Source organism: Engystomops pustulosus, chromosome 5 (assembly GCF_040894005.1).
Source record: "Engystomops pustulosus chromosome 5, aEngPut4.maternal, whole genome shotgun sequence".
NCBI lineage: Eukaryota > Metazoa > Chordata > Amphibia > Anura > Leptodactylidae > Engystomops > Engystomops pustulosus.
The window spans coordinates 4,544,198-4,558,572 of NC_092415.1; the positions used below are offsets into that span (position 1 = coordinate 4,544,198).

At 47.4% G+C, this 14,375-nt stretch overlaps 1 protein-coding gene across 1 annotated transcript in view; it reads left to right on the forward strand.

The window, feature by feature from the left end:
* Nucleotides 1-11,951, forward strand: part of LOC140132375 (cytochrome P450 2C20-like) — a 56,262-nt gene extending 44,311 nt beyond the window's left edge. The window contains exons 6-10 of the mRNA XM_072151064.1: nt 1,096-1,269; nt 2,928-3,069; nt 8,576-8,763; nt 9,680-9,821; nt 9,914-11,951. Coding sequence (XP_072007165.1) covers nt 1,096-1,269; nt 2,928-3,069; nt 8,576-8,763; nt 9,680-9,821; nt 9,914-10,113 — 846 coding nt within the window. The 3' untranslated portion in view covers nt 10,114-11,951. The remainder of the gene's footprint in view (nt 1-1,095; nt 1,270-2,927; nt 3,070-8,575; nt 8,764-9,679; nt 9,822-9,913) is intronic.
* Nucleotides 11,952-14,375: the final 2,424 nt, after the last annotated feature.

A 14,375-nucleotide genomic window follows, 5' to 3' on the forward strand; every position in this document is an offset into this window, starting at 1 on the left:
TGGGGGACAGGACAGGGACACACTGACACTTGGGGGACAGGACAGGGACACACTGACACTTGGCGGGACAGGACAGGGACACGCTGACACTTGGGGGGACAGGACAGGGACACGCTGACACTTGGGGGGACAGGGCAGGGAAACGCTGACACTTGGGGGGACAGGACAGGGACACGCTGACACTTGGGGGGACAGGACAGGGACACGCTGACACTTGGGGGGACAGGACAGGGACACGCTGACACTTGGGGGGACAGGACAGGGACACGCTGACACTTGGGGGGACAGGACAGGGACACGCTGACACTTGGGGGGACAGGACAGGGACACGCTGACACTTGGGGGGACAGGACAGGGACACGCTGACACTTGGGGGGACAGGACAGGGACACGCTGACACTTGGGGGGACAGGACAGGGACACGCTGACACTTGGGGGGACAGGACAGGGACACGCTGACACTTGGGGGGACAGGACAGGGACACGCTGACACTTGGGGGGACAGGACAGGGACACGCTGACACTTGGGGGGACAGGGCAGGGACACGCTGACACTTGGGGGGACAGGGCAGGGACACGCTGACACTTGGGGGGACAGGGCAGGGACACGCTGACACTTGGGGGGACAGGGCAGGGACACGCTGACACTTGGGGGGACAGGGCAGGGACACGCTGACACTTGGGGGGACAGGACAGGGACACGCTGACACTTGGGGGGACAGGGCAGGGACACGCTGACACTTGGGGGGACAGGGCAGGGACACGCTGACACTTGGGGGGACAGGGCAGGGACACGCTGACACTTGGGGGACAGGGCAGGGACACGCTGACACTTGGGGGACAGGGCAGGGACACGCTGACACTTGGGGGGACAGGGCAGGGACACGCTGACACTTGGGGGGACAGGACAGGGACACGCTGACACTTGGGGGGACAGGACAGGGACACGCTGACACTTGGGGGGACAGGGCAGGGACACGCTGACACTTGGGGGGACAGGACAGGGACACGCTGACACTTGAGGCATAAGGCAGCGTCTTCATACACTAAGTCTCCGATATTTTGTGAGTCTTTCACCAGTTTCTCTTCCCGCAGCTCGGTAACACTTTTCCGCTTCTCTTGAATGTCCCGATCCTCAAGGAGAAAATCTTCAAGGATGTTTACAGGCTGATAGAGTTCGTCAAAATGTACATTGAGAACCACAAAAGGAGCCTGAACCCCAAAGCACCCCGAGACTTCATTGACTGCTTCTTGATAAAGATAAAAGAGGTACAGACATAGAGGAGCAGAAAGACTTTCTAAATGTTGTGTATATGTTGTACAGTTAGGTTAACCGAATGTCTGTATATCAGGTATGTGATGTAGTCAGAGCCCCGCCCCCTTCTGTCTCTATGATATAATCACCTTTCAGCTCTCCTTCACACAACAGAAGCAGAGTCACAGTAATAGTGCAGGGAGCTGCCATCTTTCTGCATTATCACTGGAGTTGTTATGGCCCGCTGGTCGGAGACATTACGAACCTTTACACCTCATGTGACCCCTCACTGCTTGAGTATAGTCCTTGTTCTTTAGTTTAGGTGATTCTTTAGAAAGGTTTCTGTGACACTATTTGTTCCTTAGTATTTTCTGCAATCTACTGCTTGTTGTTGGTATTGCAGCTGTATTATCCATCTCCTTTAAGGAAAGGGTTAATATTTATAATGTCGATATTACATTGTAATACAATGATAATCTCCATCTGCAACAAGCTCCGCTATTGGTTGGATGCCTGGAACTCCTCCTAGAATGGAAGTTTATATTTCCTCCTTCTGGCTGAAATTCCAAAAAGTTCTGTGAGTCTTCTTCCAGATGTTTCTGCCTGGACTTGCTACAGAACACAAGGCCTGCTGCTGCTGTTTCCCATAAGAGGGCTTCCCATCAGGCCTCTTCTCTATACTGCTGCCAAAGCAGCCAAACTGCTTCTCTGGCCATAAGCTACTGGACCTGGTCTGTGAGCTACCCCAGATTGCATCCAACCACCAGCAACCTCGGACCTTTCAGAAGGGACCTACTACAGCTCGTTATCTGTTGCTTTGTTGAAGTCCTGGAATAAAGAGACTTTGAGTTTGATTTTCATAATCCTGTCTCCACTTGTGATCCTTTGCTTCCACTAACATCATGGGCCTCCTTTCTACCATCTTTCTGGATTCCCTTCACCACATGCACAACCAGATTGCCCAAGGGAGAACCATCCATTTTATTCCAACCTACCTCTCTTCTCCCATCCATTGGTTGAATGCCTGGAAATCCTCCCAGAGTGGAATTTAATAATCCCTCTGGCTTTTTCAGAGAGAGTCTTCGAGGGATTTCTGTCAATCTAATCCTGGACTTGCTACAGAACACAAGGCCTGCATAGGCTAGCATCCCGCTACTGCTTTCTCCCCTGAGAGGGCTTCCCCTCCATCAGGCCTGCAGCTCTGCCTCTACTCTGAGCTTAAATAAACTGCAGTCAAAGCAACCAAAATCCTTCTCCAGCCTTAGGCCAATAGACCTGGGATGTGAGCTACCCCAGACTGCATCCAACCTGTTATTGTTGCTGTGTTGGAGCCTTGGAACTAACAGACGGATGTGAGATGGATGTTCATAATCTGTGTCACCATGTGTGATCCCTGGCTGCCGCTAACATCAGAAGCCTCCCCTCTAGCATATACTTGGGGATGGCTGGGAGTTATGCCCCTGCCTGTATATTATGTGTGATAGGTAGTCAGAACTTTTTTTATTCTATATCAGTCACAGGATTGACACAAGGACAGGATATAATAATGTTTGACATCCTGGTTGTCTTGCTGTATGTGGATGTACCCTGGGGGGTCTATCACACATAGATATTGGGGGTTGTAGTTACCTTGTGTCATGTACAATCTCATTATATAAATCTCCTTTCCCAGGAGGAATCACGCACAGGCAGTAATTTCATAGACACCAGCCTCATAATGTCCCTCGTCGCCCTCCTCCCTACTGGGATTGAGACCACAAGCACCACTCTGAATTTTGCCCTAAATTTAATCAGCAATTACCCCGATGTGCAGGGTAAGTAAGTGTGTAATGTATAAGAAGATATGTACCTGTGACATCACCAGACAAGACAATCCTGACCTCACTATGACCTTACCAGACAAGACGATCCTGACCTCACTATGACCTTACCAGACAAGACAATCCTGACCTCACTATGACATCACCAGACAAGACAATCCTGACCTCACTATGACATCACCAGACAAGACAATCCTGACCTCACTATGACATCACCAGACAAGACAATCCTGACCTCACTATGACATCACCAGACAAGACAATCCTGCCCTCACTATGACATCACCAGACAAGACAATCCTGACCTCACTATGACATCACCAGACAAGACAATTCTGACCTCACTATGACATCGCCAGACAAGACAATCCTGCCCTCACTATGACATCATCACCAGACAAGACAATCCTGACCTCACTATGACATCACCAGACAAGACAATCCTGACCTCACTATGATGTCACCAGACAAGACAATCCTGACATCACTATGACATCACCAGACAAGACTATCCTGCCCTCACTATGACATCACCAGACAAGACAATCCTGCCCTCACTATGACATCACCAGACAAGACAATCCTGCCCTCACTATGACATCATCACCAGACAAGACAATCCTGCCCTCACAATGATGTCACCAGACAAGACAATCCTGACCTCACTGCGACATCACCAGACAAGACAATCCTGCCCTCACTATGACATCACCAGACAAGACAATTCTGACCTCACTATGACATCACCAGACAAGACAATCCTGCCCTCACTATGACATCATCACCAGACAAGACAATCCTGCCCTCACAATGATGTCACCAGACAAGACAATCCTGCCCTCACTATGACATCATCACCAGACAAGACAATCCTGCCCTCACAATGATGTCACCAGACAAGACAATCCTGCCCTCACTATGACATCATCACCAGACAAGACAATCCTGCCCTCACTATGACATCACCAGACAAGACAATTCTGACCTCACTATAACATCACCAGACAAGACAATCCTGCCCTCACTATGACATCATCACCAGACAAGACAATCCTGCCCTCACTATGACGTCACCAGACAAGACAATCCTGACATCACTATGACATCACAAGACAATACAATCCTGACCTCACTATGACATCACCAGACAAGACAATCCTGCCCTCACTATGACATCACCAGACAAGACAATCCTGACCTCACTATGACATCACCAGACAAGACAATCCTGACCTCACTATGACATCATCAGACAAGACAATCCTGCCCTCACTATGACATCACCAGACAAGACAATCCTGACCTCACTATGACATCATCAGACAAGACAATCCTGACCTCACTATGACATCACTTAGATAAGACAATCCTGACCTCACTATGACATCACCAGACAAGATAATCCTGACCTCACTATGACATCACCAGACAAGACAATCCTGCCCTCACTATGACGTCACCAGACAAGACAATCCTGACCTCACTATGACGTCACCAGACAAGACAATCCTGACCTCACTATGACGTCACCAGACAAGATAATCCTGACCTCACTATGACATCACCAGACAAGATAATCCTGACCTCACTATGACATCACCAGACAAGACCATCCTGACCTCACTATGATTTTACCAGACAAGACAATCCTGACCTCACTATGACATCACAAGACAAGACAATCCTGCCCTCACTATGACATCACCAGACAAGACAATCCTGCCCTCACTATGACATCACCAGACAAGACAATCCTGCCCTCACTATGACATCACAAGACAAGACAATCCTGACCTCACTATGACATCACCAGACAAGACAATCCTGACCTCACTATGACATCATCAGACAAGACAATCCTGACCTCACTATGACATCACTTAGATAAGACAATCCTGACCTCACTATGACATCACCAGACAAGATAATCCTGACCTCACTATGACATCACCAGACAAGACAATCCTGCCCTCACTTTGACGTCACCAGACAAGACAATCCTGACCTCACTATGACGTCACCAGACAAGACAATCCTGACCTCACTATGACGTCACCAGACAAGACAATCCTGACCTCACTATGACGTCACCAGACAAGACAATCCTGACCTCACTATGACATCACCAGACAAGACAATCCTGCCCTCACTATGACATCACCAGACAAGACAATCCTGCCCTCACTATGACATCACCAGACAAGACAATCCTGACCTCACTATGACATCACCAGACAAGACGATCCTGACCTCACTATGACATCCCCAGACAAGATAATCCTGCCCTCACTATGACATCACCAGACAAGACAATCCTGCCCTCACTATGACATCACCAGACAAGACAATCCTGCCCTCACTATGACATCACCAGACAAGACAATCCTGACCTCACTATGACATCACCAGACAAGACAATCCTGACCTCACTATGACATCACCAGACAAGACAATCCTGACCTCACTATGACATCACCAGACAAGACAATCCTGACCTCACTATGACATCACCAGACAAGACCTCACTATGACATCACCAGACAAGACCTCACTATGACATCACCAGACAAGACAATCCTGACCTCACTATGACATCACCAGACAAGACAATCCTGACCTCACTATGACATCTCCAGACAAGACAATCCTGACCTCACTATGACATCACCAGACAAGACAATCCTGACCTCACTATGACATCACCAGACAAGATAATCCTGACCTCACTATGACATCACCAGACAAGACAATCCTGACCTCACTATGACATCACCAGACAAGATAATCCTGACCTCACTATTACATCACCAGACAAGATAATCCTGACCTCACTATGACATCATCAGACAAGACAATCCTCACCTCACTATGACATCACCAGACAAGACAATCCTGACCTCACTATGACATCACCAGACAAGACAATCTTGACCTCACTATGACATCACCAGACAAGATGATCCTGACCTCACTATGACATCACCAGACAAGATGATCCTGACCTCACTATGACATCACCAGACAAGACAATCCTGACCTCACTATGACATCACCAGACAAGATAATCCTGACCTCACTATGACATCACCAGACAAGATAATCCTGACCTCACTATGACATCACCAGACAAGACAATCCTGACCTCACTATGACATCACCAGACAAGATAATCCTGACCTCACTATGACATCACCAGACAAGACAATCCTGACCTCACTATGACATCACCAGACAAGACAATCCTGACCTCACTATGACATCACCAGACAAGACTATCCTGCCCTCACTATGACATCACCAGACAAGACAATCCTGACCTCATTATGACATCACCAGACAAGACAATCCTGACCTCACTATGACATCACCAGACAAGACAATCTTGCCCTCACTATGACATCACCAGACAAGACAATCCTGACCTCACTATGATGTCACCAGACAAGATAATCCTGACCTCACTAGGACATCACCAGACAAGATAATCCTGACCTCACTGTAGCATCACCATCTAAGAAAAACCTGCTTTAAACATGACATCACTTGCCAAGATGATTTGATGCTTATTATGATATCACCAGTGAAATTGATTCTTCCCTCCCTGTGATATCACAAGATTAGCCAATCCTGCCCTCACTATGATGTCACCTGCCAAGATCATTCTACAACATAATGACCTCACCACCTCGTCTGTCACAATGATAGCACCACCCCCTCCTAAAATATTCTTTCCCATCTGGTGATGTTACCAGCTCTCACTCTGACATCATGAGCCCGCTCCACATAACCCCACCCCCTTACAGTGACATCACACTCTCCCCCCCTTTATAGTTTCAGTTCCCTCCTTTCTCACTTGACCTCGTCAGGTTATTCCTGGTGCTGTGTAATTAGGACCATCAGACTCCATGCTGTAAAGTGAGATAATCTGCAGTATAACCCATTTACCAACTATGTGTCGAAACATAGTAAAAAATAAAACTTCCGAAAACGAGATCACACAGATCCCACTCAGGTGAATGTGCAATTCTTCATTTCACCTGTGGTGGCAATCACTATTTCTCCATGATGTAAGTAGCACATTGTAGACCCCATCTCCATGATTTAAGCAGGACCATGTAAAACCCTGCTCCATGATGTGAACAGCCACTTGTAGATATCTTCTCCATAAGGTAAGAGTCCCTTGTAGACACCTTCTCCATTATATGGGATGCCCTTTGTAGCCCCTTGTAGACCCCTTCTCCATGATCTGAGCAGCCCCTTGTAAATCCCTTCTCCAAGATGTAAACAGCCATTTGTAGACCTCTTCTCCATTATGTGAGTAGCTCCTTGTAGACCTCTTCTCCATTATGTGAGGAGCTCCTTGTAGACCTCTTCTCCATGATGTGAGGAGCTCCTTGTAGACCCCTTCTCCATGATGTGAGGAGCTCCTTGTAGATCCCTTCTCCATGATGTGAGGAGCTCCTTGTAGATCCCTTCTCCATGATGTGAGGAGCTCCTTGTAGACCCCTTCTCTATGATGTGAGGAGCTCCTTGTAGACCCCTTCTCCATGATGTGAGGAGCTCCTTGTAGATCCCTTCTCCATGATGTGAGGAGCTCCTTGTAGATCCCTTCTCCATGATGTGAGGAGCTCCTTGTAGATCCCTTCTCCATGATGTGAGCAGCTCCTTGTAGACTCCTTCTCCATGATGTGAGCAGCTCCTTGTAGACCTCTTCTCCATGATGTGAGCAGCTCCTTGTAGACCCCTTCTCTATGATGTGAGGAGCTCCTTGTAGACCCCTTCTGCATGATGTGAGCAGCTCCTTGTAGACCCCTTCTCCATGATGTGAGGAGCTCCTTGTAGATCCCTTCTCCATGATGTGAGCAGCTCCTTGTAGACTCCTTCTCCATGATGTGAGCAGCTCCTTGTAGACCTCTTCTCCATGATGTGAGCAGCTCCTTGTAGACCCCTTCTCTATGATGTGAGGAGCTCCTTGTAGACCCCTTCTGCATGATGTGAGCAGCTCCTTGTAGACCCCTTCTCCATGATGTGAGCAGCCTCTTGTAGACCCCTTCTCTATGATGTGAGGAGCTCCTTGTAGACCCCTTCTCCATGATGTGAGCAGCCTCTTGTAGACCCCTTCTCTATGATGTGAGGAGCTCCTTGTAGACCCCTTCTCTATGATGTGAGGTGCTCCTTGTAGACTCCTTCTCCATGATGTGAGCAGCTCCTTGTAGACTCCTTCTCCATGATGTGAGCAGCTCCTTGTAGATCCCTTCTCTATGATGTAAACAGCCATTTGTAGACAACTTTTCTATGATGAGAGCAGCCCCCTGTAGACCTCTTCTCCACAATGTGAGTAGCCATTTGTAGACCTCTTCTCCATAATCTGTTCAGCTCCTTGTAGACCCCTTCTCCATGATGTGAGCAGTCCCTTGTCAACCATTTGTAGACCATTTGTAGACCTCTTCTCCATGATGTCACCTGGTTGATGTATATTGACCTCCTCTCGTTATTGTAGTGAAAGTCCAGCAGGAGATTGATGAGGTGACGGGGTCGCAGCGGCCTCCTGAGTATATGGACAGAGCACAGATGCCTTACACCAATGCCGTTATCCATGAGATGCAGAGGGTCCTGGACCTGGCACCGGTGGCTCACTACCATGCAGTGACCAAGGACACTCAGTTTCGGGGATACACCCTCCCCAAGGTACAGAACCTGCCTGGCACTGACCAGCCTGTTTAATCAATGTTTTGGGGAGTCCATGACACCTTCACTCACCATTGGGGCAGAAGACTGATGGACACACACTGTGGGGTTTGGGATGCTAAGCCATGGCCATTCCAATAATGGCCGTTTCATTTACACAGAGGAGATAACCTGTTGCAGCAACCCAAAATCGAGTCCAAGTCATCCCTTTAAATGGATAAAGATGTCACCCTTTGACTTGTTGACAAATTGAAAGACACAATCCTATTAGACTCATTTCCATATAGTGGCTCCTCTTAGGCTGATTCTTAGATAGACTTGTTCCCATACGGGACTTATTCCTCCATAGACAAAACCTTGTTATACTAGTTTCCACGTAGCGTCTTCTCCTAGACTCAACCCTCTTATACTCTCTCCATATAGTGTCTTATTAGACTTCCATATTGTGTCTCCTCTTAGACTCTTCATACACGGACACAACCCTGTTAGTGCCTCCTCCTCCTAAACTCATTGATAGAACGTGGTTAGACCCCCCCCCCCCCCCGTGCCTCCTCCCCTTCATTCAGAGATGATGGCCACTTCCTTCCATCTATACAATTTTTTTTTCTCTTTATAGGGGACAAAGGTGATCCCGTTTATCTCCTCTGTCCTGTCTGATCCCACCCAATGGGAGACCCCAGAAGATTTCTCCTAGACTCAACCCTCTTATACTCTCTCCATATAGTGTCTTGTTAGACTTCCATATTGTGTCTCCTCTCCTTAGACGCATCGATAGACGGACACAACCCTGTTAGTGCCTCCTCCTCGTAAACTCATTGATAGAACGTGGTTAGACCCCCCCCCCCCGTGCCTCCTCCCCTTCATTCAGAGATGGTCGCCACTTCCTTCCATCTATACAATTTTTTTCTCTTTATAGGGGACAACAGTGATCCCGTTTATCTCCTCTGTACTGTCTGATCCCACCCAATGGGAGACCCCAGAAGATTTTAACCCTGGACATTTCCTGGACGATGAGGGTCAGTTCCGGCCACGTCCGGCATTCATGGCGTTTTCTGCAGGTGAGTCGCTCACTATGGGGGAGGGGTCAGGTACCGGGCTGTAATAACATATTACACTACAGTAATAACCAGCTTCATACCTTCTCTACCAGGGAAGCGCGTGTGTATTGGAGAGACCATGGCCCGCATGCAGATCTTCCTGCTCCTCTGTGCTCTGCTCCAGAAGTTTTCCTTCACTCTCCCCCCGGGCACCGAACGTCAGGACTGCAGGAAGCTGAAGCAGAACAAGTTCCAATCCATGTTTTTACCCCAGATCTGTGCCAAACCTCGGCCCGGGTCCTCCACAGCCTGACCGGAGGAGGAGCGAGGCCCCAATGAGGAGGGAGCAGAGGACTCTGTTTCAGATCTCCTGGGGTCAGGGATGAAAGAAGTGATACATTAGCCCGCATTTATCAAAAAAGCAGAACTTCCGACATGAGTGTGGTGGCCGGTGGGAATCGGCACCGGAACAACCCTTTAGGTGCAAACACTACATAAATACATGTGCAAACTGCAACAGAAAACTGGTGCAGAGCATTTAATAAATCTGCCCCATTGTGTGTGATAGGGAGAGAGCTTTCGGGGTCAGGGATGTGGATACATCTGCCTATATTTATCGAAACAGGACATTGCACATAGTACAGACTGCGCCAGTGTATAATGCTACAAAAAACTGGCGCAGACACTACAGATACAAGTACAAGCAGCTTCCATGTTCTTTCTACTGCAAAATTAGATAGAAAACTGGTGCAAACACTTTAATTAGATTGTCAGCTTTTGGGGGTCAGGGATATTGGAGGTGATAGATGTGTAATAGAAAGTTTAGATTGTGAGCTATTGGAGCTTTTATGATCTGTGCGCTTTACTGGGGATGTATTATGGGGCGATGTTTGATCACAGTCCATTTTGTGACACAGAATAATTTTGTATTCACAAATTATCCTACATGAGCACAAAATACATGACACATTTTCACAAAACCAAAAAGGTGGACGGCACTACCGGGAATGTGCGGTGCTCCGGGTACGGTCCAAGCCAATAAGTAAATAAAGAAGTCCCGGCACTCGCAAATGCTGATGATTAAGTTTTAATGTGCATCACTGCAATAACATTTTCACAAAACTTCTCACATACTTCTAGTAGATATCATCTTATTTTGTGCTTACATAGTGGGGCAGATTTACTTACCCGGTCCATTCGCGATCCAGCGGCGCGTTCTCTGCGCTGGATTCGGGTCAAGCTGGGATTTATTAAGGTAGTCCTTCCGCCGTCCACCAGGTGGCGCTGTTGCGCTGAAAAGCATCGGTACGCACTGGAATACACCGGGCCGGGCCAAGTGAAGGTAAGTGCAAGCTCCGCGACAGATTTTTCTTATTAAATGCGGCGGTTTTTCCGAATCCGTTGGGTTTTCCATCGCGTGCATGCCGGCGCCGATGCGCCACAATCCGATCGCGTGCGCCAAAATCCCGGGGCAATACAGGGAGAATCGGCGCAAATCGGAAATATTCGGGTAACACGTCGGGAAAACGCGAATCGGGCCCTTAGTAAATGAGTTATAAGTTATGCATACAAAAAAAAAAATATTTCGTTTTTACAGGATTATATTTTATGGCACAAAATTTTTAACATAAAATATCTCAATTACGCCTTAAAACTGTAATTTTTTTATTGCAAAATGATATTCTGTGCAACAAAATTACATTTTTTTTTACTACAAAATGGGCCATTCTGTGTGACAAAATGTCAGGCTTTGTAACAAAGTTTGTGGTAATTTCAAATAATACTTTTTTAACTACAAAATGGTATTCTGTGTGACAACAATCTCATTATGTGTGACAGAATTCAAATTCTGTGCTCCAAAATATAATTCTGTGCTACAAAACTTATTCTGTTACAAAATTATTGTTCTGTGTGACAAAATATAATTTCTGTGCTACAATATGCCATTCCATGTGACAAAATTCTTATTCTGTGCTACAAAATGCCATTCTGTGTGACAAAACTTATTCTGTGTTACAAAATTTAATTTCTGTGCTACAAAATGCCATTCTGTGTGACAAAACTTATTCTGTGTTACAAAATTCTTATTCTGTGTGACAAAATTTAATTTCTGTGCTACAAAATATCATTCTGTGTGATAAAACTTTTATTCTGGGCAACACAATCTATTTCAGGTTTATTACTTTTATTCTGTGTGACAAAACTATGTTTCTGTTTGACAAAATTCTATTTCTGTACCACTAAATTACAATCTGTCAACACTCTATATGACAAAAACGCACTTCTGTGTGACCAAATAACACAAACCCAAAATCACAAAATGCTTTTGTAACAAAATGCCTTTCTGTGAAGAAAATATAACAGTCAAACAAACCAACCAATCCCGAGGCATAACTAGAAGAGGCGTGGCCCCATAGCAGACTTCTGAATGGGACCCCCTACTCCCTCAGAAAATGGGGCCCGTGGCTGCTGGGGAACTGACCTGGAATGGTGGATTGTAATGGTAATTCTGTATAAATGTAACAACCAGCATCTCAAGTAGATACATTTATACAATAATAAAATTACTTTTGGACCCTTTAAGGTAACCGCGTGGCCCCCAAGTAACCCCTGCTATAGTGCGCGACGTTGGATACCAGGGCCCCCTGACACTGCGGGCCCCATAGCTACTGCTGTAGTTACGACCCAGAATGAATGACATGCTTCTTTTAATCACAGATTATTGAGAGAGAGTCTATGGAGTCTTTGGAGCAGAGCTGAGGATGCAGAGCAGCACAGAGGGAGCAGAGCAGAGAGGGCAGAGCAGAGGGGGCAGAGCAGAGGGAGCGGAGCAGAGGATGCAGAGCAGAGGGAGCAGAGCAGAGGATGCAGAGCAGAGGGAGCAGAGCAGAGGATGCAGAGCAGAGGGAGCAGAGCAGAGAGGGCAGAGCAGAGGGAGCAGAGAGGGAAGAGCAGAGGGAGTGGAGCAGAGGATGCATAGCAGAGCAGAGAGGGCAGAGCAGAGGGAGCAGAGCAGAGAGAGCGGAGCAGAGGATGCAGAGCAGAGGATGTAGAGCAGAGCAGAGAGGGCAGAGCATAGGGAGCAGCGCAGAGGATGTAGAGCAGAGCAGAGAGGGCAGAGCAGAGGATGCAGAGCAGAGGGAGCAGAGGATGCAGAGCAGAGGATGTAGAGCAGAGGGAGCAGAGCAGAGAGGGCAGAGCAGAGGGAGCAGTGCAGAGGGAGCAGAGCAGAGGATGCAGAGCAGAGGGAGCAGAGCCAGAGACTGGATTGTGCTGATTACTATAGATACACAGGAAGAAGTGTCTGCTCCTTCAGAGAAGTTACTGGATCTTCTGTAGCTGGAGATGAGAAGTGTGAAGGTTATTTCCACCTCGGAGATTAACCCTCTCCCTGCCAAAGACATGTCTAATACTTCCTGATACTGAGAGCCGTCACCTCTGATCCGTGTCACCTGTGTCTCTAGGTGCCGGATAACCAGAGATACACGGCAGCACAGAGGAGGAGAAGTCTGCAGGTGGGACATGCACTCTCTGCCCGGGGAGGGGTAACATGCATTTATGTTCATGTTATTAACCCTCTCCCACCCTTATCAATCAGGGTCATTACTTCCTGTTGGCACATATTGGGGGTCATTTCTTCTCAGTACTGGAGAGAGGATTGTCCAAAAAAATTACACCAAACACGTAAAAACAGATGAATAAAGTGTCGATTTTACACGTCCCCCCAGTTGTACCTGATCTTTAGTGTCAAATAATTCTCTGTCTCCCATATTTTATGATCAGATGGCAAAAAAACCCCATCAGCCCCATACATATAACCAGTGTTATTATAGTGGGACTGCACTTGGTGACTCTCGGATGTCGCTTTGTTTCTCTCCATATTCCGGATCCTACGTCTACACCTCCTGCAGTTCCTCAGAACCAGAGTGATGGCGCTCTACCTCCAGGTCTCTTCAACCCAGTGGCAGATTAAAGGGAACCTACCGCCATGATTCTACCTATAAAGGTAGATCGGGTGGTAGGTGGATGAATGGGACGTGAGGATAGCCCTTTTTTGGGCTAATACTCACTTCCCGGCTATCTTTTAGAAAACTTTAATCTGCGGATATGTAAATTTTTTTAAGCAGCTACTGAGGCATGGAGTAGCCGGACATGAGGCTACACGTCGCGGCTACTCCACGCCCCAGTAGCCTCTTTTCTCCGCCTACCATTTCATCTGAGTCCGGACAGTGGCCCTCTGCTCTGGGGCTTAGTCTCCTGACAGGCTACAGGTGCCAGGCAGCGGCCTGAGACACCTCTGCTTCCTGGTAGTGTGACATTTGCTGCTCTCTAATCTGCTTCTGAAATATACTGACTCCGCCCACAAGGGGTTTTAATTCTCCCCTAGTCATGTGGCAGCACTCTCCAATCAGCTTACAGCTTGCTTTACTATAAGATAAAGGACATCATTGGTCATCAGCAATCAGCATCTTAACTCTTGCCCTCCCAGGCAGTGGTTTCTTGGATTTGGTGGTTATTTCTTGAGGAGCGTTCTTCAGTTCTCAATCTCTAGTGTCTCAGCTGCCGACAAGTGTC